General features: G+C 34.1%; 2 protein-coding genes across 4 annotated transcripts; both read left to right on the top strand.

The window, feature by feature from the left end:
• Positions 1 to 23: 23 nt before the first annotated feature.
• On the top strand, positions 24 to 10,273 carry LOC140959083 (uncharacterized). Of its 3 annotated transcripts, XM_073416829.1 has the most exons (25): positions 24 to 155; positions 231 to 507; positions 705 to 776; positions 1,171 to 1,214; positions 1,337 to 1,401; positions 1,512 to 1,583; positions 1,849 to 1,911; positions 2,386 to 2,475; positions 2,581 to 2,673; positions 3,212 to 3,331; positions 4,211 to 4,297; positions 4,797 to 5,006; positions 5,087 to 5,134; positions 5,696 to 5,938; positions 6,095 to 6,201; positions 6,416 to 6,660; positions 7,150 to 7,218; positions 7,376 to 7,440; positions 7,890 to 8,059; positions 8,177 to 8,255; positions 8,433 to 8,688; positions 9,029 to 9,074; positions 9,488 to 9,596; positions 9,853 to 9,915; positions 10,032 to 10,273. In XM_073416829.1, the coding sequence occupies exons 3-25, from the start codon at positions 757 to 759 to the stop codon at positions 10,110 to 10,112; spliced, it is 2,445 nt and encodes an 814-aa protein (XP_073272930.1). In that variant the 5' UTR covers positions 24 to 155; positions 231 to 507; positions 705 to 756; the 3' UTR covers positions 10,113 to 10,273. The 3 variants fall into 3 exon arrangements, with proteins under 3 accessions (XP_073272930.1, XP_073272929.1, XP_073272928.1); XM_073416828.1 differs by having other exon boundaries at positions 41 to 507; positions 1,290 to 1,401; positions 2,398 to 2,475; XM_073416827.1 differs by having other exon boundaries at positions 41 to 507; positions 1,290 to 1,401.
• Positions 10,274 to 21,519: 11,246 nt separating this feature from the next.
• Positions 21,520 to 23,722, top strand: LOC140959613 (uncharacterized). The gene has a single exon (XM_073417532.1). The coding sequence runs from the start codon at positions 21,975 to 21,977 to the stop codon at positions 23,544 to 23,546; it is 1,572 nt and encodes a 523-aa protein (XP_073273633.1). The 5' UTR covers positions 21,520 to 21,974; the 3' UTR covers positions 23,547 to 23,722.
• The last annotated feature ends 999 nt before the right edge of the window (positions 23,723 to 24,721 follow it).

Here is a 24,721-nt window from a genome sequence, read left to right as displayed (position 1 = left end):
TATATATAACTATTTAGTAAAGCAAGATGACAGCGATCGCACCAACAAAAACGACAGAGAATCCACCGGCAATCTGCCGTCCGGACACAAGCGCACGCAGTATTATATATTTGGCTCCAACTCCGACAACTCGTCTCCCAAAGAGCGCCACCCTGGTTGTCCCTAACTCCAATGGCTTTCTCTTCGCTCGCTCTGAATACTAATCACGTGCATCATAATTTCTGCCCCAGTAACGGATGCTTGGCGCCGCTGGCAACTCCCGCATCCGCTATCCGAGCTCTTGTCCTTAACTCACTATCCAAAAAGAGGAGTTTGGGATTCCAACGCTGTTCTCGAGGAGTCGGAGTAGTGGTAGCATCCGCCGGGATAGCAGAACTGAAGGTAGCGAGTGATCGCACCGCTAGTGAGGAAGGTAGGATTTTGAGAGTTGGACTTGTATGCGGTGGTCCTTCCGCAGAGCGTGGAATTTCACTAAACTCTGCTCGATCGGTGCTCGATCATATTCAGGCATGGTGTTTAGAGCTATACTGACGCGCACAGATATTTATCATGTGTGTGTGTGTGTTTTTTTTTTGTTTTGTGTTACTTCGATTATCCTGGATTTGACCACTGTTGTATTGTCGATTTGTCAGTAATAAACTTGTAGCGTTTAGCTATACAGCCTATACTAACATTGTTTTCTTGAATATGCCCTGCTGTAACAGGGTGACGATTTGCATGTAAGCTGCTATTACATTGACTGCAATCTCAGAGCATATGCCATATCATCTGCTCAGGTCTGCAGGCTTCTCTCTTGCTTGCCATATTTAGCTTTATATAATAATGTAGCCGCGTTGACTTTGAGATACGGTTGAGCTAGATATGAATTTGAAATTCATAATTTGATGGCGAGGAGGTTGAGACTTCGATCTTTCTTTTCTTGGACAAAAATGAAAGAAGAGAATCCAATGAATGTGATATCCATGCCCGATTTTATATGTTAGGGACACTCAGGAAATGTATTTTACCAATTTTCCATTGCAATACATATAACTGCTCTCGTATACTTTCTACTGGAATAATTATTTATGTGAAATGAGACAATTTTTGAATCGTGAAACATTTGATTTTTATGCTAAAATGCTTTTATTATCTGGTTGTTGAGTTATCTTTTTTTTTTTTTTTATATAGTTGTACTCGAACACACCTGCCGACTTTGATTTCAAACTTGAAAGGTAAGACTATGCTTGGGCTTTGCATTTTTTTCTTTGTGGTTAATTTTTTTTCCGATACAAGATAATTCTATTCAGCCTTGCCCGTGGTTTCAATTCTTTGTCTGATTTCGCTGAACACCTAGCCGCCTCTGTGGACATTGTTTTTCCTGTAATACATGGACGCTTTGGAGAAGATGGTGGCATCCAAGTGAGATTATATTCAATACTAAACGTTCATAAACTTCATGATTGATATTTAAGATTATACGCTAATTGGTCAATTGCATTATCATGTTACGTGTGTACAAATATTTTTAGGAGCTATTGGAGAAGTCGAACGTTCCATTTGTTGGAACCCGCTCCACTGAATGTCGCAAGGCTTTTGATAAAGTAAGTTTCTCGAATATTTAGCCTTTAAATAATTTTGTTTGACTAATTATATTGTATTGAATGCCTTGTGAGCATTCCTATTGTTTTCATTGTGGTCTAGCATTTCAGATGGTATGAATTTAGTCAATGATGATGGCCTAATGCACATAAAAAAAAATCATAACATGTGACAGTAACTTAGTTGGCTGAATTAGATTGGTGGTGTTCTGGGAGTGGTTCTGATTAGTGATCGAGTTTTGATGCCATACTTTCTGACAAATTGCAGCATGATGCATCTTTGGAGCTTCACAAACGTGGATTTGTTACAGTACCCAGTTTTCTAGTTCAGGTGACCCTACAATTTCTGTTAACCTTTTATGTGCTTCTGAAATGATTTTAATCTTCTTTTTCTTGTAATTTGTTTCAGCTGTTTGCTTGAATGCATGTTTTTATATTCTCATGTTACCTTATGTGTCGTAATATAGTTTTTTTGTCTTTACTCTTTTCAGAACTTGAACCTTTCAACCGTATATAAATTTTTCTGTGGTTGATTTTATTTGTCTTGGCAGCAGTTTCTTCTTCACTTCAATTTTTAATTGGAATCCAGTTCAAGTGAGAGAGTGTTCTAATATGCACTTGTCTAAAGTTTCTTGACCTGTTGAAGAGTTAATAAATTCCAGTTTTTTTTATTGGTGGAACACACGCGCACACACACACACACACATATATATAAAAGAGCGCTCCATATGCGTCCAATTTTTCTATGAAAAGCAGCAAATCATTACTGCATTTTCCAATCACATGACACCTGTAACATTGGTAGAATGGATTCCAGGGAAGTGAAAATGATGAAGCTGAGTTGTCAACTTGGTTTACCAAATATCATCTGGATGCAGAACAAGGAAAAGTTGTGGTAGGACTTTTACCATCTCTGAAAATTTGGACAGCGTGGTACTGTGGTAACAAGCCATCACTTTATGTTTTACTGGGCGACCAAGCTCTCTTGTGATAATGGCAGGTCAAACCTACCAGAGCAGGGTCAAGCATTGGAGTTACAGTTGCTTATGGTGTTACTGATTCTCTCCAAAAAGCGAATGCAATTATTTCAGATGTAAGTTGATGCTGTCCATTTATGTGTAGTTCTTTTTAGTTTTTAATCACCAGAGTTTATACTTGCTCCCTCAAAGTTGAAATTGGATGAAGTTTGAGGCGGCAGGGGTATAAATTTGACTTTTTATTTTATCATTATCTGACCAGAAATAACTTTTTGATGAGTGCATCACCAGTCATGAAAAAGGAAAGACCTATAACAGTTTTAATTGTTTTTAACACCAGTATGCCCGAAAGGCAGAAACAATTGGCTTTTTTAAGATAACATTGATTTGGAAATGTCCTACAGCCTTAAGCATGAAACTAGTTTTCAGATGGAGGAAATGTGCACTTGTTAGTTCGACATTAGCCTGCTCAAAATTATAAGAATCTGAGCTTTGACAAACTTTATGATGGTTAAGTATAGTTGGAAAAAATGACAAACTTGAAGTTAATTAACTCGCATTGGAAAACTTAGCAAGCGTTCGGTTATGCTTATGAAATCTCTGAGTTCTTTAGATACATCCATTTAACTCAAACATTGTTTTCTATTTGAGCAGGGAATTGATGATAAGGTTCTTGTTGAAATTTTTCTGGAAGGAGGTTGTGAATTTACAACTATTGTCCTTGACATGGGCCCTGGTTTGGATTGTCAGCCTGTTGCTCTACTGCCAACAGAGGTACGTTCTCTCATATCTTGTCTTATGCATATTTGTCCAATATCATAATATATCTAGCTTATATTCGGTTGTTTTATGCTTAATTCAGTCGTTGTTCAAACTGCCTCTGAGTTGTTTCAATTATATTATAGTTTATTTTTCTTTCCAGAATGCAACAATGGTCATTCTGAGTATATTTAAATTTTCCCAAAATGATAATCTAGCATCAATGTAAAGTAATTGAGCTGCATTATTCCCTGATTGAGTTACTGGTTTGTGGCCTGTGAAATTGTATAGAACTTGCGTACACTTTCTATTCTTGTTACATGTAAATTTACGAGTGTTTTTTGCTTTTTATGAAGGATGCTTATTTATTTACGCTTCTATCAAAAATTCAAATTTGTCTCTTGTTTACTTTTACTCTATAGATATCCACTTTCGACTATTTTTTTAGTTCTTTATTTCTTTAATTTTTTATTGCTCGAAGTTGCAAGGAGATAACTCAATATCTTGTTTTTTAAAGTGATCCTGATGAAAATCTGGCAACAAAAATTCTATTTGTAAAAAGAATATAAGTCAGTTACTGTCGTAGTTAGGGGTTACATGTGTTCATACTCTGGTTTAAAGGTTTTTTGATGTAGTGAACTATTTTCACTTGGAGGTGTCTCAACTTTTCATATTCTCTTACTTATTTGGTATTTGTGAACTAAATGTGAACTGTGACATTCCAAACCTTGCATGTAGAATGTTTGATGTAATTGCTTTCCGTGGTATCCTGTCAGTACTAAATCTGTGAATCTTTTGAGGTTATATATGGATTTATGACATCACTGTGGAGCTAGCTTTCTAAACTGGTTGTTTTGGGTTCAACCACTATTTACTTGCTTACTTGATTACTAGGTCGAACTGCAAGCTCCAGGCAGCATTGACCTGAGTGAAAAGGACATTATATTCAATTATCGGCGAAAGTACCTACCAACAAAACAGGTGTGAAGGGTTAATCGCACTCACACTGCATAAATATACTTTTCATTATGATTTCAAAAATTTTATGAATAGTGACTTTTCAAGTTATACGTTTTTACTGCTGTTCAAAGCGGAATTAATAATTTCTGTAACATATAGCAGAAAGAAGCTACTTTTCTAGATTGGTCAAGATGGCAAACTGTTTTATTGGCGGAATCTTCCTTTTGCAATTTTGAAGTGAATTCTGTTGTGTTGGAGATGTAGAAAAATTCCAGAAAATGATATGGGTCTTAGGGAGCACAATTTCATAGTTTTTATTTTTTTTCACTGCTATTTTGAACACTTGAGTCCAGCAAACAAACCAGGGGAGAGCTGAACATCAGTCTGTATAGTTACCTGGAGAGATATAATTGTAACTCAACATTGGAACATCTCCATTATTTCTCGGCATCTAAAAAATCAACCCTAAAAATGTTGAACTTAAAGGATACATCTGAACTTGTCCATGCAAATTTTGCAGGTAGCATACTATACTCCACCTCGATTTCCAGAAGATGTAATAAAAAATATACGTGAAGGAGCTTCAATGTTATTTCAACGGCTTGGCCTCCGTGATTTTGCTAGAATTGATGGTTGGTTTTTGCCACCTTCTGCTCATACGGCTTATCTTACCGATAATAAGATTGGAAAGTCCAAGTCAGGCACAATACTTTTCACTGACATTAACCTGGTGAGATACTAATGTTCATCATGTTGTCCTAGTTTTCACTTCATGATTTGCAGTAAGATCTTTCCTCTTTTTTTTTGTAGATTAGCGGGATGGAGCAAACGAGTTTCTTATTTCAGCAAGCTTCTAAGGTGCTCCATTAATGTTTGTTTTATGCGGATAGTTTGTCGAATAGTATTTTCACTTGTGAACTCATGGAATTTCTGGTGATATTCAACACAAATTAGTACATTCTTGCAAAATTTTAGATGGATTTCATGTTATACATGCTTCTTTATCTTACTGTGACTATTTTGGTACTCAATTGTTCTTATCTTATGTTTCATAGTATGGTCCTGCTAAGACAGAGGTATATGTGCAAAGTATGAATTAAGTGTCCTTCGTTAGAAACTACCACAAACCTATGCTCTGTTCTTTAGTGGATGGAACTAGTCATAATTCCAATTTAAATAAAATCTGTTGTGAACAGTTCCAACAAAAGTAATGTGTTGTATCCTGAAATTTAACCTGCTTTACCCTGTGAAAAATGGAATGAGAAATTTCTATTGTAGCATTTTCTATGTGATCTTTTTCATATCTGACAATTTCATCGTAAAGAGAATTAAATATTTCGAACTATAAATCTGATTTATTAAACTGTGCTACTCTGATATATTAAGTGAATTACATTTTACGGATACGATCATTCGTAGGTTGGGCTTTCACATTCTAATATCTTACGCACCATAATCCTACATGCTTCCTTACGGTTTCCAAATCTCCTGGAACACAATATGGTTTCAAGTTCCTCGCTAAGATTGAAATCTTCACAAGCTTTATTGGAACATCAAGATGCCCAGAAAGTTTTTGTTATTTTTGGTGGCAGTACATCAGAACGGCAAGTATCTCTAATGAGTGGAACTAATGTTTGGCTGAACCTGCAAGCATTTGATGATGTAAGTATTTAGTTGTCTTTTTCTATGTAATGCTGTGGAAACAGTATTCGCTTTTTGGGCTTGATAGTAAATTCTTTATTTTAACTATGTTCTCCGGAAATCACCAGTCACAACTTTTATCTTTTGTGATGTTATTGTTATTATTTTTCTTTACAGCTTGAGGTAATACCATGTTTGCTTGCTCCTGGAAATGGTTTTTCACCTAATTTGGACTCGGACAAGGAAAAGATGGGAATAAGCTCCAGGGTGGTCTGGTCCTTGCCGTATGTGTACACCATACATTGCCATAAACAACTTATAGTGATTTTAATTATCCTACCTGATCTACTGCTTGCAACTTTACGTATTATATGCTCAACATAATAGTATTTACTGATACTCATGCTTAAGTGCTCAACAATACAGTTGATCCTTGATCATGCCACTCTCTTAGCATTTTTTTCTTGTTTTAATACAATTTTAATTTTTGGTGTACAGATATTCCATTGTGCTTAGACATACCACAGAAGAATTGCTTGATGCATGTCTTGAGGCAATTGAACCTGTCCGAGCAGCATTGACATCTCATTTGCGGAGCCAAGTAATGAATGACATCATGGAAGCCTTAAAAGGACAAGATTGGTTCCAAGGTTTTGATTTATCTGATGATTTACCGAAGAGATATTCTCTGGAACAGTGGATCAAGCATGCGAAGGCAGTTGGGGCAACAGTTTTTATTGCAGGTTCTTCCATTTTTGTAAATCACTTGACATTTGTCATTGTCCCATATTTGGTTTTGGTCTGTACTTATATTGCTGCGTTTTTTGGTTCCCCCTGACAAACCTCATCATGTTTCTAATCCCTACTAGTTTGGGGTACTAAAATAAGTTTATCATCCTTATATGGGTTTCAAATTTTTTGCCGACTGTATTAGGTTTTTCTTTTAACCATGGAGGTTGCCTCTCATCCCCCCATTAAATAAAAATTCCCATGCGAGAAGAAAGCTAGGTTTACTTACAAAGTTACAATTCAATTAGGAGCCACCTTCTAAATTAATGCCACTCATGCGATATTTAGAGAAGTGATTTTTAGGGTTAACTTGTGTTCGAAAATGGAACTTATTTGAATCATATTTGTTATAGGAAGAGAGTCTTGTTGTATTTATGTAGAAATATATATGGGAAGGTAAAAATCCTTATGATTAAATACTGATAGTCTAATGCACTGGACAGTACATGGAGGCATAGGTGAAGATGGAACGCTCCAATCATTATTGGAGGCTGAAGGAGTCCCTTATACAGGTTTTTTTTTTTTTTTAATCTCATTGGAGCATGCTCGGAAGGAAAGAATTCAGTGTTATCACTAAGATCAACTTTGACCATGGCTCATTGGCATGTTGGTCCTTTTGTGTGGTAATTTTGTGGTATGATATTCATTCTTTCAGTTTTTAAACTTTAGGTCCAGGTGTGATGGCGTCCAAGACATGCATGGATAAAGTTGCTACATCGGTTTCCCTCCAACATGTATGAAACATCTTTGTATACAATCATTGTTAAATTAGGATACGTTCAAACTTGATTCTCTCGTTCTCATTCATCGTATCTGCATTTTTTCTGGCACCATTATTTGTTATCCGTTTGTTGTGGATCTTTGGATGCATATTAGATGGATAGAATATAAAAAAAGGCTGAATGGTAGTTTTAGCAGATAGATAGACGATACCTATCTCTCAGCACGGCATTGGTTTATATTGCCTGTAGAGAAATCTTCTTACTAACTCTTGCATATTTTCTCCATTTTTTTTCTTTGTAACAAATGTCGAGGTGAATCTTTATGAAAAGAAAGTCGAGAAATGTAGTTTCAAATGGTTTATTGAAAGTAATTTTGAGGTCTAACCATCGTCATTATTGTCCTTTACCAAAAAAGGACCCGCAGAGGATAAATGAGAAACTTGTTCTATTTTGATTTATAGCTCGTAGATCATGGGGTCCTTACTATTCCTAAGGATGTCAGAAGGAAAGATGACTTCCTGAAAATGCCTGTCCTTAACATTTGGCACGAGTTGACATCAAAACTTCAGTCTGGAACTTTATGTGTTAAACCAGCTAGAGACGGTTGCTCAACTGGAGTGGCAAGATTAAGGTAGGTTTATGTTTGTCCCTCTTATTTGGCACATGCCGTTCAGGTAGCTTCATGCTTGAATAAGTCTTGGTTTTCTTTTATAAGCTGCTGCATGGCACATGTATTTCTATGATACAGGTGCGATGGAGATCTAGCAGTGTACGTTGAAGCACTGGAGAATTGTCTTCCGCAGATTCCTCCTAATAGTTTATCAAAGGTATGTATGAGTTCGACTTTCACTTAACCATGATAATTACTTAATTTTTCAGTTGTGGGACCATGACCTTTTTTGGACGTATTACGTTAAGCTTATAAATTGTCCTTCGGTATCTGCATCAGTTAGTTGTTTTGATATGCAATTTTTATTTTATTTTTTAACCCGTAGTTTTTCTAGGCACATGGAGTGATTGAGATGCCAATTCCTCCTCCAGAGCTCTTAATATTTGAGCCATTTATCGAGACCGATGAGCTAGTAGTTTCCTCCAAATCAAGTGAGGAAAATATGCACCATCTTCTATGGAAAGGCAACAGCAGATGGGTAGAAGTAACAGTTGGCGTTGTAGGAAAACATGGATCAATGCATTCATTGACTCCTAGCATTACCGTGAAAGAATCCGGAGATATATTATCTCTTGAGGAGAAATTTCAAGGTATTTCTTCTTCTGAGTGGGTGTTTTCTAAGTTCTCTTGGCATTTTCCTGGATGTGTTCATTTTCTTTTCAATAAACTAAATAGGAGTGCCTTTAAAATTGCCTAAAACTTTATGCCTGTAATACACATTGAATTTGAGTCAAATATATCAATGATTCTTATGTACAAACATGACTTGTCTACCTTACAAGGACTTCCGTACTTTTGATTTCTGTTGGAGATCTGGGATTGGTAAATCTGCACTATTTCCCGGAATCAGAAAACAAATTTGCTGTAAAACCTGGATGGTGACTGCACTAAACAATCTTTCGCCTGATGAAATTGATTTTTCTTTGTCAGGTGGTACTGGCATCAATTTGACACCACCTCCCCTCTCTATTATAAGGTTTGGTGTGTGCCTTTTCTTGTGGTATTCTTGATCATCTACCTATGCATAACAGCTGCAATAGTGATATTCTATACTCTATGCAATCTATGTCCATTATGCTGCCTATGAAGTTGCTATCATGGGTTTCATGATGTGTTTATTTCTATAATGAAGGCATTTAGGTTTAATTACCTTATTTTACTCTGTTTCTGAAAGAAATTTCATCGCTAATTGATGCTGAGGTCCTTTCTTTGATGATGCTGCTGCTTGGCATTCAATTCATTTCTATTACTAAGTGATAAAGATGCTTTGCTTTAAATAGGATTTTGATGTTTTTTTAAGTTGCAATGAATCATTTTCCGTCCAATGCCATTTCCCGCTTTATTCATCAACTTCTTTATTTTTGCTTATATTCTTTGTAATGATAACAGTAGTGACGCCTTAGAGAGATGTAAAAAGCGTATTGAACTCATAGCAAATACGCTGCAGTTGGAGGGATTTTCAAGAATCGACGCATTCGTTAACGTTGACAGTGGTGAGGTATGTTCAGCTAAAAATATGAGAGTGAAACCATATTATGTTGTTAGATAACTAAGCTATTATCCGCTGCAAAATAATTTCACTTCTATGTATCTTTGTCATTGGAATTTCTTCCAACAAGAAGATGTTGATATTTTTTTCTCAATGTAACTTTGTGTCGTATCATATTTGTTTCGAGGACTCATAAAATCATTTGATGTTTTCCATATATTTGAAATTGAATGCCTAAACTTAATGTTGATAACATTTGTTTCAGGTATTAATCATAGAAGTTAATACTGTTCCCGGGATGACGCCTTCCACCGTATTAATTCACCAGGTGAACTTTACACTTGATGATGTTCTTCATTCAATATGGGGAGAGGCTTGGTGAGTCAGTAGATAAGTGTATAATTTGATACAAGTCAACTCAAGAGTTGGTTAATTTTCATGTAGGCACTCGAAGAAAAGCCTCCAATGTATCCTCACAGATTCTTCCGTACGCTGCTGGATTTGGCTTCTGAGAGATCTTTGTAATCCACTATTATAATCTTAATTGTTGTGGATTTATGCAATAATTGTCCTTTTTCAGATATTTTACTTGTGTTTCAAGAAAGTTGTAAGAGTTTGAATGACCCTGTGACATTTCTATTTTGGCTTGTTGGTTTTTTAAATCCTAATGCTGTGTTCTACTTTAATAGTGTCCACCAGACGGCACTGCTTTCCCCCACCCCACCCAATAACTGTGAACTGCACAATAGTAGTAATGAGGCTATAGCTATACTACAACAATATCAAATATAAAACAAGTAATTTTAGTATTTAGAAAATAACAAATAAATGCCCAAGTATTCATCCGTGACTATCAAGCAGGTGCCATTTTTTTTATTTTATTATTATTTTTTTTTACAGTTGTTGCATTTTCAGGTTTGTTTCGCAATTGTGTTTTTCGGTCACCATGCAAAAAGAGTAGGTCTCTTGTGAGACGGTCTCACAAATCTTTATCTGTGGGACGGATCAACCCTACAGATATTCACAATAAAAAATAATATTTTTAACATAAAAATTAATATTNATCAACCCTACATATATTCACAATAAAAAATAATATTTTTAACATAAAAATTAATATTTTTCATGAATGATCCGAAAAAGAGATCTGTCTCACAAAATACGAATCGTGATACCGTCTCACACAAGTTTTTGCCATACAAAAAAGAGATTAAGAGATTCAATGCCCCCTTGAAGAATTTGGCCAAATCTTTGATAAATTTTTCGAGTTTATCTTTGTGTTTGAAATTTGTTCTGAGTTAATTTTTTTTTAAAAAAAAACACAAGAAGAAATATATCTGTCATTTGAAACTTGGCGTCTCTCACTTTATTTCTACTTGAATAGGTTTCTTATTTTCTCTGTACGATGATTTGAGCCAGGATTGGTCACGGATGAAGAAGTTGAATGTCGCGTAAAAGAAAACGTATCAGTGGAAATTGCTGGGGTAAATATTTTACCAGAATTAAAAAACACAAGTTTTTACTTGGGAGGAAAATCTAACACTTTTATTTATGATAATGCACAGGGCTTCAACAATTGAAATGTTTTTGTTTCCTTCTTGTTGTAAAATTTCATTTCTCTTCCTTGAAATCCCATTAAGATGAAAACCCTGTCCTATCTCCTGTTGTACATCAAAAATTTTCTTGCATCACAACTCACAGCACTTCCTTTTTTGTTTGAATCTTCATGCACATATATAGTTTTGATATGCTGTATATCTACTATGTACATTTATGTGAACATCGATGATTGAATCGATCTACCTTAAAATAACGGCTCAACCGTCGGATCGGTTCAACTGAATGATCAAACTGAATTTTTTTAACAAAATTCAAACAAAAATTTTTTTAATAGTTTTAATACTATTAAAATAATTTTTTTAACGAAATTTAAAATCCAAATAATCATATATAATAATTAAAAAAATAATTGATTTAAAAAAACGGTCCAACCATTTTTTAATCGGTTCATTGGTTCGATGTCAATTTGACCAGTAAAACGGTTTTTGGGTGTTATCCGAATCAGACCATAACTGTTCACGATCGAACCGACTGATTCGGTCCAGCTATAAAAACATTGACTTTAAGAAATTACAATTTTAAAAGATAATTTACTAATAAAAGAAACTAACCGTGAATAGTGGAATAAAAAGGGCCAATTAAAAAGTAGGAGTGAGAGAGAGAGTATTTAAAAAACAAGGACTCTGATTTTTTTTTTTAGAAACAAGGAGTTGACTTTTGATTATCAATCAAACTCTTTAACTTAATTAATTCTCCTTTTCTTTTTCTTCTCGGTCGACACAGATTCTATTTTGAGAAAATCTAATAGTCCACTCAGAAAAATTGGTCGACCAAAATTAAGTTGGTCGACCAAGATTAATTTTCTTGGTCGACCAAACCAAGAAGAAACATGTCATGTTTTTTTTTTATTGTTTTTATTATTAATTTTTGTTCATTCTAATTATCTTATTTTCTTAATTTTTGTTGAATTTTGTAAGATATACCTTTGGGTCGACCCAAAAGCAAAGCAACAAGAGTCGACCCAAAAACAAGAAGGTCTACTTTGTTTCGACCCAGCTAAATATGTGATTCATATGTTAAAACATGTAATATTATATAACATTATTGTGAAATTGTGATTCATATGTTAAAAACATGTAACATAATTGTGAAATTGTGATTCATATATTAAAACATGTAACATAGTTGTGAAATTGTGATTCATATGTTAAAACAACATGTAACATAGTTGGTTGTGAAATTGTGATTCATATGTTAAAACATATAACATAGTTGTGAAATTGTGATTCATATGTTAAAACATGTAACATAGTTGTGAAATTGTGGCTCATATGTCAAAACACATGTAACATAGTTGTGAAATTGTGACTCATATGTCATAACATGTAACAAAATCATGTAACATTATATAACATACTTGTGAAATTATGTGATTCATATGTTAAAAACATGCAACATTGGTCAAAATTGTGTAATTATCCGTCAAAATTAAGTAATTATCAGTCATATTTGTCAAATATATGGATTCATGTGTTAGAAAAATGGTCAACCCAAAAGCAACCTTGATCGACCCAAAATCAACATGGGTCGACCCAGAGATCAACATAGTCGACCCAAAATATCAACATGGATCAACAAGGTCGACCCAGAAATCACCATGGTCGACCAAAAAAGTGACCAACAACAAAATTCCACCATAAATACTTAATACTTAAATCGAAATAAAAAAGATCTATACAATGTTCAATAATTAAAAGATCAATATAATGTCGAATGATTATCAAACATATTACAATGTCCAATAATTATAAAGATCAATACAATGTCCAACAATCAACAATAATCGACCATCCAAAGCTTTGGTCTTTACCAAAGCTTAGAATTGGTCGACCATTGCAATTCAAAGAATTGGTCGACCAAGCAATGGTTGACCATTGCTTGGTCTGTAATGGTCGACCATACAATGTCTACGCTTGGGTCGACCAAAAGTTGATCGAAATTTTCTTTCTCAACCAGTCGATCGATGAACGAAAATAAACAATAAATCGAAACAAACGTTAATATTATCAGATTACTGTTAGTCATTGTGTCGATTTGCGTTGAGAATTGTAGCCGAAAAGGAAATGGAAAGGGGTCGACGAAGAGGATTTAGGTTGAGTCGACTGATGAGAATAGAATGGATGACTGATGAGAATTAATTACTTGTTTAAAGTAAATGTGTATATGTAATCAAATTTAATAATATATTTACACTCAAAACACATGGACATTTAAGTAAATTGACTTATGGATCCTTTTTTTTTTTAATATTTCATATCGCACTCCCTTTTCCCTAAATTTCCCGAATAAACATGATGTGAAAGTTACTTTTTGAATTTGAAAATGTGTCAATATGTATGTATACACATGAAAATATTTATAAAATCGTTTCATGAGTTAATTTTAATCAAACATGACACAAACTAATATGTCTTATCTACGGATGGAGCCACCCCAAAGGCTGGGTGGACTCCAGCCCAGGCTATATTTTTGGGCCAAAGTATTAGTATGGATTGAGTTTTCTTTTATTAAGATTTAACTTTGTCTTTTTAACTTACGAGCACATGCTATATTTTGTATCACTATATAATATTAGGAATTAATTTTTAAATATTTGATTTATATTATTTAATACTGTTTATCAATTCATTCAACCCAGGATCAAAATATTTTCTAGTTACGTCCCGAGTCTTATCTATTTGAATGAATTTAGGGCCTTGGAAACGTATTTTAATTGAACTACTTCAAATATATAGTCATACTGATTCAAATCATTTGTGCTTGGCCCATCAATGAATCTCATGACTTGATTGGATGTTGGCAAATTGTTCATCTTAGTTGCCTTATTAAAGAACCAATGTTGTTTAATTACCTATGTCAAATTTAATGCACTTCTGTTCTAATTAATACCATGAATATTACACTAAAATTAGATCTTAATTAAACTTTCATTTTTTTTTCTACTAGTAATTACAAGAGATTAATTTAATTCATTCCGGAAAATGTAGCACATATTTAGTTAGTTCCACTCGCCCGCCTGCCGCCACAGGCCACCATCATATCGCAAGCATCAACCCCGGCAGCGACCGTTTTGCGAGGTCTCGGGGGTGGCTCTGCCACAACGTGGTGTCGCTCAGGCAGGCGAGGGGCCTCCTCAAATCCCTGACAATCAGCCAAGTATTGAAGTATTCTCTGAACTGAGTGATAAGTCCATCTTTCAGCGTCCACACATGCACCCAATACACTTGAGCCCCCTCNGGCTCATATGTCAAAACACATGTAACATAGTTGTGAAATTGTGACTCATATGTCATAACATGTAACAAAATCATGTAACATTATATAACATACTTGTGAAATTATGTGATTCATATGTTAAAAACATGCAACATTGGTCAAAATTGTGTAATTATCCGTCAAAATTAAGTAATTATCAGTCATATTTGTCAAATATATGGATTCATGTGTTAGAAAAATGGTCAACCCAAAAGCAACCTTGATCGACCCAAAATCAACATGGGTCGACCCAGAGATCAACATAGTCGACCCAAAATATCAACATGGATCAACAAGGTCGACCCAGAAATCACCATGGTCGACCAAAAAAGTGACCAACAACAAAATTCCACCATAAATACTTAATACTTAAATCGAAATAAAAAAGATCTATACAATGTTCAATAATTAAAAGATCAATATAATGTCGAATGATTATCAAACATATTACAATGTCCAATAATTATAAAGATCAATACAATGTCCAACAATCAACAATAATCGACCATCCAAAGCTTTGGTCTTTACCAAAGCTTAGAATTGGTCGACCATTGCAATTCAAAGAATTGGTCGACCAAGCAATGGTTGACCATTGCTTGGTCTGTAATGGTCGACCATACAATGTCTACGCTTGGGTCGACCAAAAGTTGATCGAAATTTTCTTTCTCAACCAGTCGATCGATGAACGAAAATAAACAATAAATCGAAACAAACGTTAATATTATCAGATTACTGTTAGTCATTGTGTCGATTTGCGTTGAGAATTGTAGCCGAAAAGGAAATGGAAAGGGGTCGACGAAGAGGATTTAGGTTGAGTCGACTGATGAGAATAGAATGGATGACTGATGAGAATTAATTACTTGTTTAAAGTAAATGTGTATATGTAATCAAATTTAATAATATATTTACACTCAAAACACATGGACATTTAAGTAAATTGACTTATGGATCCTTTTTTTTTAATATTTCATATTGCACTCCCTTTTCCCTAAATTTCCCGAATAAACATGATGTGAAAGTTACTTTTTGAATTTGAAAATGTGTCAATATGTATGTATACACATGAAAATATTTATAAAATCGTTTCATGAGTTAATTTTAATCAAACATGACACAAACTAATATGTCTTATCTACGGATGGAGCCACCCCAAAGGTTGGGTGGACTCCAGCCCAGGCTATATTTTTGGGCCAAAGTATTAGCATGGATTGAGTTTTCTTTTATTAAGATTTAACTTTGTCTTTTTAACTTACGAGCACATGCTATATTTTGTATCACTATATAATATTAGGAGTTAATTTTTAAATATTTGATTTATATTATTTAATATTGTTTATCAATTCATTCAACCCAGGATCAAAATATTTTCTAGCTACGTCCCGGGTCTTATCTATTTGAATGAATTTAGGGCCTTGGAAACGTATTTTAATTGAACTACTTCAAATATATAGTCATACTGATTCAAATCATTTGTGCTTGGCCCATCAATGAATCTCATGACTTGATTGGATGTTGGCAAATTGTTCATCTTAGTTGCCTTATTAAAGAACCAATGTTGTTTAATTACCTATGTCAAATTTAATGCACTTCTGTTCTAATTAATACCATGAATATTACAATAAAATTAGATCTTAATTAAACTTTCATTTTTTTTCTACTAGTAATTACAAGAGATTAATTTAATTCATTCCGGAAAATGTAGCACATATTTAGTTAGTTCCACTCGCCCGCCTGCCGCCACAGGCCACCATCATATCGCAAGCATCAACCCCGGCAGCGACCGTTTTGCGAGGTCTCGGGGGTGGCTCTGCCACAACGTGGTGTCGCTCAGGCAGGCGAGGGGCCTCCTCAAATCCCTGACAATCAGCCAAGTATTGAAGTATTCTCTGAACTGAGTGATAAGTCCATCTTTCAGCGTCCACACATGCACCCAATACACTTGAGCCCCCTCCCACCCCTCCACGATCACCCGATCATCAATGGCATCGATGCTCCGGGGCTCGAACTTGAAATCAGACGGCAAGGATTTCCCGGTGAGCATTTTCATCATGTGGTGGCAATTTTGTGGCCCATGGAACCACCACTCTAAGTCACTAGCAATGAGCCCGGATATTTTCTTGGCCACGTCGTCGCCGCTGGATAACGCCTTGTACACGTTTTCGACCGTAGTGGCGTTCAGATTTTCCAGCACCGAAGTGTTCAAATTCACATTTTTGGCCTCCATTTTGATGACGAATAACAGAAGGAACAAGTATTGTTACTTTCTTTAGAAGTAAAGTGGCTTTATTGATGTTTGTGTTCTTGCATGTTGTGCTTGGAGTTGGAGGAAGGCCTTTTATAGGGAAATTTAGAGAAAAACGGGAAAAAAAATTTAAAAAAATCGTACATAGAACTATGATTAGGTTTCTTGTGAGACGGTCTCACGAATCTTTATATGTGAGACGGATCAACCTCACTAATATTTACAATAAAAAAATAACACTCTTAGCATAAAAGTAATACTTTTTCATGGATGACCCAAATAAGAGATATATCTCACAAAATACGACCTGTGAGACCGTCTCACACAATTTTTTGCCTAGAACTATATGTCGATAAATATTTTTTTACTATCAATTAGAGAATTATGAATTCATATTTATTTTTAGTATATGATATATATAACAAATACTTTTTTTATATAAATTTGGATCCTCTCACATCACTTAATTTTGTTTTACATTTGTCTAAGCATTCTTTTGACATGATGTGGTGTAACATATAAAACGAAATTTGTTAGGCCTTATATGGTGCAAGGTATTATCTAGGATCCTTCAAAATCAATGGCAATTAACGAAGAAATTAAAGTAGTTTTTTAGTCTGCATCAGAACCAAACAATTAAAATTTAATTTCATAGTAAACAATGATGAGATATTTGATTCTGATAAGTTTGTGTTTGTATTGCATCATTGGGTTATTCTAGCATTCGGCAAAACTATGGTATCATTTTATTGTTCATTTCATTACAATCAAATACAAATTTAAGAACTAAAGTAGGGGCGTGCTTGAACTTAATATAATAAATTATATATATAACAAAAAAATCGTTACATTGTACTCTTCGATGAAGTTGTGTCTAAGAGGTGGGCTGAGCTTTGGATTTGGAAAGAATTACTTTTAGCGAGCTAAGTAAAAAACTTACGTACATAACGTGACTATAATGAGCTCTCCTTTCAATGATTTTGAACACAAAAAACTATTGTGCGGTCTCACGGATCAATTTCGTGAGACGAGTCTCTTATTTGGATCATCCATAAAAAAAGTATTATTTTTTTATTGTGAATATCGATAGGGTTGATCCGTCTCATAGATAAAAATCCGTGAGACAGCCTCACATGAGACCTACTCATGATTGAATTGAGAGAGATTCCAAGTAATTTGGTTCTTGTTCTTTTCTGTAAATGGTAACTCCAATTTTATATTATTGGATGTGATATATTTATAGCAATTTTAAGCATTTTTACGGGGAATATTACTTCTTTTTTTCTTGTTATGTAACTTACATATTTTTTTATTGTTTGTCAAATATAAAATTATGGGAATTATTATGTCATATTAAAATATAGCTGTATGTATCCTGGATATAATCGATCACAAACCCAACAAAAAGTAAAGTAAAATCACATCCGATCCTCCAAATTTTGAAATGAACCTTGCTCAAATAATGAATGGTAGGGCCAATGCATTTAAGGATCGGAGCTGGATCCAACGAGGTGCCGCTCGTGTAAAAGATTGAGACATTCCTCGAAATCATCCCCACAACAATCAAACCACTGAATTCAATCACTCAGATCGAACACAAAGGATGGGACTAGGCACCCGCCCAATCGTCGTCACCCGTCGTGGAATAATATCATATAAGTAAAAACTCGTATGAAACGGTTTCACGGACCAATTTTGTGAGACATATATTATATTTATGTTATTTTTATGTCAAAAATATTATTTTTTATTGTAAAATATATGATAATGACTGACTGTCTCGATAATAAAAATATATAAGATCATCTCACAACAAATCAACTCGTACATTTGTATATTTGGAAATTAATAATTGGAGTATGGCATAAATAATTAATTGATGGCGGAACCCTAGCTAGGTAGGTAGCTAGCTAGCAAGCATCATGAGTTATATATGTCAATTTATAACTCGTTGGTTCTTTCGTGCATGCATGCGTGCATAGTCTCTTCCACGGAACACGTTTTCAATAAATGGCTGGGTCATACTTCCGTTCTCTGTCTTCATTTCATATATCTTTTTACTATATATATACGTGTTGTTAGGGATGTGCAAAATTTCGGTTAAACCGAATTAACTGATCGAACCGAATTATTTAGAAAAATCGGTTCGGTTAATTCGGAAGTTCGGTTTTGAAATTTTAAAAAATCGGTTAATTCGGTTCGGTTTCGTTTTAATTTGAAAAATTCGATTAATCGGTTTTGAAATTTTAAAAAATCGGTTAATTCTGTTCGGTTTCGATTTTAATTTGAAAAATTAGGTTAAACCGAATTAGTATATATTAATTTAAATTGTATATGGACATTAAAAATACATTAGAAAGAAACTCAATTTTTCATGCATTAGAAGGAAACTCAATTTTTCATGCATTAGAAGGAAACTCATTCATCCAATGATTTTATCTTCAATATTTTTATTTTTTATTGATATTTTTTGTTCAGTGTTTCTAGTTATTTATAAGCTCTTCATTGTTTTCTTTTTTTTATGTGTTAAAATTCGCATATTTTAAAAAAACGACCGAAATAACCGATTTGAAAATCGGTTCGGTTAATTCGGTTTCTACGAATATTTTGATCGGTTCGGTTATTCGAAAATTAAATCGGTTATAGGTCTATTCGGTTCGATCAGTAACCGAATAGACCGATTGCACACCCCTACGTGTTGTATATATGTGTGCATCAAAAATAAATTTATTGTTAATTGTTGGAATTATTAATTTAATATTTTTAAATTTAAATTTAAATTTAAAGGGAAAAAAATAAGATTTGGATATATATAAATCTGTGAAAATTTTCATTTTTTTTCTTGATATAAAAACAATATTCTTGAAATTATTATTTTATCTTATGAATAAATTTAGTGTCGTTTATAGTTTAAAACTGGACTGGATGATCGCTTAAAAATTATTATGAGAAACGATTTCAGNTATCAACCAAGCTCATATTTATAATGCAAAATAATATTTTTAACATATTTTTTGAGTGACTCTAATAGAATATATGTCTCACAAAATTGACATTTGAGAATTTCTCAAAATAATTTTTGTTCATTTATATTTCATACACACACACACACACATATATATTCCTCTTTTAATATAGAGTAGGTCTCTTGTGATACGGTCTCACGAATATTTGTCTGTGAGACGGGTCAACCATAGCGATATTCACAATAAAAAGTAATACTCTTAGCATAAAAAGTAATACTTTTTCATTGATGACCCAAATTTGAGATCTGTCTCACAAAATACGACCCGTGAGATCCTCTCACACAAATTTTTGTCTTTAATNTTTCATGCATTAGAAGGAAACTCAATTTTTCATGCATTAGAAGGAAACTCATTCATCCAATGATTTTATCTTCAATATTTTTATTTTTTATTGATATTTTTTGTTCAGTGTTTCTAGTTATTTATAAGCTCTTCATTGTTTTCTTTTTTTTATGTGTTAAAATTCGCATATTTTAAAAAAACGACCGAAATAACCGATTTGAAAATCGGTTCGGTTAATTCGGTTTCTACGAATATTTTGATCGGTTCGGTTATTCGAAAATTAAATCGGTTATAGGTCTATTCGGTTCGATCAGTAACCGAATAGACCGATTGCACACCCCTACGTGTTGTATATATGTGTGCATCAAAAATAAATTTATTGTTAATTGTTGGAATTATTAATTTAATATTTTTAAATTTAAATTTAAATTTAAAGGGAAAAAAATAAGATTTGGATATATATAAATCTGTGAAAATTTTCATTTTTTTTCTTGATATAAAAACAATATTCTTGAAATTATTATTTTATCTTATGAATAAATTTAGTGTCGTTTATAGTTTAAAACTGGACTGGATGATCGCTTAAAAATTATTATGAGAAACGATTTCAGAATGTTCTTCATATAATATATACTTGAATGATAATACAAAATAGAGTTTTGGTGTAATTTGTATAATCTCAAAATTTCTTCTTCTTTTTTCTTATTTTTTTATACAAAAACTCTTATGAGTCAATTTTGTTACACAAATCTCATATTCGGCTCGAAAAATGAAAAAATGTTCTTTTTATGTCAAAAAATATTGTTTTTCATTATAGATATGTGTCAGGTCGACTTATTTCATAAATATAAATTCGTAAGATCGTCTTTGAAAAGAGCTACTCTTTTTTCATCACCTTTATTTCATTTTCTTTACATGAAAAATCAAATTTATGTAAAATATATTAAATTAAAATTTAATTTATATGTTTTTAAGGAGAGTATTTATTAAACAAAATTACTGGACATGCACGCAACGTATGCATACATGGCTAGTATATGTTAAGTTTGGGTCTCATAGAAATAAATTAGTGTCCAGGTGAATTTTTCAATCCCTAAAATATCCCTTTTTGGCATAACAAATTAATTTTATTTGAGAATAATACAAATAATTATAAACAAAATTTATTTTTAATTTTTCAGATATAAATTTAATTTATATAACACGAAAAAAAAAATCGAGACGCTTCTTTTGATATTTTCCAAATTATATTACATAGTCCACTTTTAACAAGTGGTGGGCTTTTCAACTTTATCTCCCGCATTTTGGGCTATATCCATACTGATCATAGGCTTGGAAAACTTCGAGCTCATACGCACTGGGCCCTATTTAAAAAATTGAGGCCTATTATTAGATTATGTAGTTGGATTGGGATATGGGCTAGCCTGGTACTATTGTGGGCCAGACCCTCCCAGGGCCCGAAAGGCTTATTGTATAAAAGACGTCACAATAACATATGTCGTTTCCCTCGCCGCGTAGCCCAGGCAATCGGTTCCCACACGTCGCCCAACTCTGTCGTCGTCTACGCCACGATACCTTTCCCTTTCTGGTTAATCTTCTCCTTCAAAATCTTTACCAGAATTATACAAAAATCTGTCCCAAATATATAATTCTGCGCGCAATTTACTAAAATTTGAGTTGAAATCTCGTTTCTTCGGAGTGATTTTCGCCTAAAAGTTATCCTTCCAAGGCATGTTTTCCCTTTTCGTCCCTCCCCTTTCCATTGATTTGCGATTCTCTTGTCCTTCTCATTTCTGTTCTCTCGTCGGGGCTAACCACACTTCTGCTCGCTTCTGCTCCCGCTAAATTCTCTTTTATCTTTCTGTTTTGATGATTTTTTGAAAGGGTTTTCTCGTGCATATGTATATACATAGAGAAAACTGAGGTGAAGAATTGGGTTTTTTTCGGTTATTTTTTTTGTTTATGGAGCGGGCTGTGGGTAAACGGAATTTTCTGAGGAATATACTGGTGCGTCTGCTGTTGTGTTGCGTGTTTATCGTCGCTCTCCGATTCGCTTATGTGGTAACTATCCGTGGGGAGTCCTGTGATTTCGGCGATTTCTGTTTTTTCTCTTTGCCGGAGGATTTCAACATCGTCTCCGCAGGCGATCAAGTAACCGATTCCTCTTCAGATGCTGTTTCGACCTCTCGGGAAACGGTTCCGTCAACCTCGAAGAAGATTCCTGATCTGTGGACCACTGAGGGTTTCCAGAAGGCGGTGAATTTCTACTCGTCGATCTTCCAGGATCTGATCTCCGAAGGAATTTTTAGCTACAATTCGAAGTCCCTTTGCGTTGAAACGCAGACGGGAGCAGATGTTTTTGCTTTGAGGGAGAATGGTGTGGATGATTCGATCGGTATTTTTAAGAAACCTTCGAAGCCTTTGGTGGTTTCGGGAGAAGGTGTTAAGCAGCCATTTGCTGATGAGGTATTTGATTTTGTGTTTTGCGGAGGTGGAGTGGTGGAGAAATCAATGAGGCCGGGTGATTTCGCGGCAGAGATTGGGCGGACCCTGAAGCCCGAAGGGTTTCTTGTGGTCCACACGGCATCAAAAGACAAGTATAGCTTTGCTTCGTTTCTTGATTTGTTTAATTGCTGTAAATTGGTAAAGACTGAGGACATTCAGGGGCATGATCCCGATATGCCATTTGTTCGCCAGATTGTTATGAAAAAAGCGGGTAAGAATTCTAACACCGGAAGAATTAATGTCCCCGGCGTGAAAATTTCTGGTGGCAAAGCCGTGGACAGCTGCTTTGTCTCCAACTATAAAAAGGAACTGATCCTGAAAGCGGAGCCTCTGATTGCTAAAGAACCATTAAAACCCTGGATTACACTAAAGGATAATTTGCGGAATATTAAGTACTTGTCTTCGATGGTGGACATTAGTTTTAAGCGAAGGTATGTTTATATAGATGTTGGAGCTAGAAGCTACGGTTCTAGCATTGTCAGCTGGTTTAAGAAGCAATATCCTAAGCAGAACAAGACATTTGATATATATGCAATCGAAGCAGATGAGTCCTTTCATGATGAGTACAAGTACAAGAAGGGGGTCACTTTGCTTCCATACGCCGCATGGATCAGAAATGAGACCTTGTTTTTCGAAATCAACCAAGACCCTAGTCACAAAGAGGTAGAGAAAGGTAGGGGGATGGGCCGAATTCGACCTATTCAGTCGTCAGGTGGTTCTAGCTCATCCCATGTAGATGAAATTCAAGGATTCGACTTTGCTGATTGGTTGAAGAACACTGTCTCAGAGAATGACTATGTAGTGATGAAAATGGACGTGGAAGGGACCGAATTTGATTTGATTCCGAAATTGTTCCAAACCGGAGCAATTTGCTTAATAGACGAGATCTTTCTTGAATGTCATTACAATCGGTGGCAAAGATGCTGTGCGGGTGAGAGAACAACCAAGTACCAGAAAACGTACGGGCAGTGCCTGAATCTTTTAACTTCTCTTAGGAAGAGCGGAGTTCTAGTGCATCAATGGTGGTAATTGCTTACCATATCATATGTTATATTTACGTTGTCTCCTTTAGCAAACAAATGAATATGCCTTCTCCTTTTGGCTATGTATTCTTCCCTTGAAGCAAAAGGTTACAGTTATATTTTAGTGAACCGTTGTTTAGTAAAACAATGTGTTTTTCCTCTGAAATTGTTTGATTCTTTTAATGATTCTATTGATTGAATAAGAAAAATTATAGAGATGGGAAACATAAACTTTGTCATGGTTCTTGTTTCTTAGATGCATGTTACGATTCTGTCTATACTTGGAATTTTAACGTTTTAGACAATTTTTTGGTTTTGTAAGGTTTTTGTTTTGATTTCGGACCAATCCTTGGGCTAAAAATCCGTATTCCACGTTCCTGGATATAAATACAACAATTTTTAAACTACTTGTTATTCAGAGCTTGTAAACTACAAATGTGTGAGATATTTGTTGATTATATCAAATCCTTAAAGACTTTATTTGATAAGTCTCGTTAGATATATTTGGATTATTATTTAATTATTGAGATAATTTGTTAATGTCTTTGATATGTGATTTTATTTTTTTAATAAAAAAAATCATAAGAATTCATGATTTGGGAAAAACAAAGAAAAAATATTAAAATCAATTAAAATAATACAAAACCAATTAGGTCTCACACAAACGCCCAATCGATCAATGATATTAGTGATCTCGCACGCGTTATAGTTTAATTAAACCTGATAATTTTTTTATTTTTAATTTAATTATTTTTCATATGAATGATAGATTATATAAAAATTTTAAAATATAGATAAAAATATTTGAATTTTAAAGTATAGATATAGATAAAATAGAAATTTAAAAAGAATGATTATTTTAAGAAAAAAATTTAGAGTAGGTCTCTTGTGAGACGGTCTCACGAATCTTTATCTGTGAGACGGTCTCACGAATCTTTATCTGTGAGACGGGTCAACCCTACCGATATTCACAATAAAAAGTAATACTCTTAGCATAAAAAGTAATACTTTTTCATGGATATCCGTCTCACAAAATACGATCTGTGAGACCGTCTCACACAAGTTTTTGCCAAAAATTTATACAAAGATTTATCAAAGTATTTATAAGTCAGTTAGTATAATGGTCTAAATTTTAATTAGACAGTAAGATTTTTTTTTTAAAAAAAAAAAACCACATTAAAA

Source organism: Primulina huaijiensis, chromosome 15 (genome assembly GCF_012295235.1).
Source record: "Primulina huaijiensis isolate GDHJ02 chromosome 15, ASM1229523v2, whole genome shotgun sequence".
Lineage (NCBI taxonomy): Eukaryota > Viridiplantae > Streptophyta > Magnoliopsida > Lamiales > Gesneriaceae > Primulina > Primulina huaijiensis.
This window is presented reverse-complemented; position numbering and strand designations above follow the sequence as displayed.

Excerpts from the sequence above, each read along its gene's own strand:
- LOC140959083 (XM_073416827.1), top strand. The coding sequence starts at position 172 with ATGGCTTTCTCTTCGCTCGCTCTGAATACTAATCACGTGCATCATAAT. Across the intron at positions 6,661-7,149 it reads GGCAACAGTTTTTATTGCAG|TACATGGAGGCATAGGTGAA; the intron begins GTTCTTCCATTT and ends TGCACTGGACAG. Across the intron at positions 7,441-7,889 it reads CATCGGTTTCCCTCCAACAT|CTCGTAGATCATGGGGTCCT; the intron begins GTATGAAACATC and ends TTTGATTTATAG.
- LOC140959613 (XM_073417532.1), top strand. The coding sequence starts at position 21,975 with ATGGAGCGGGCTGTGGGTAAACGGAATTTTCTGAGGAATATACTGGTG.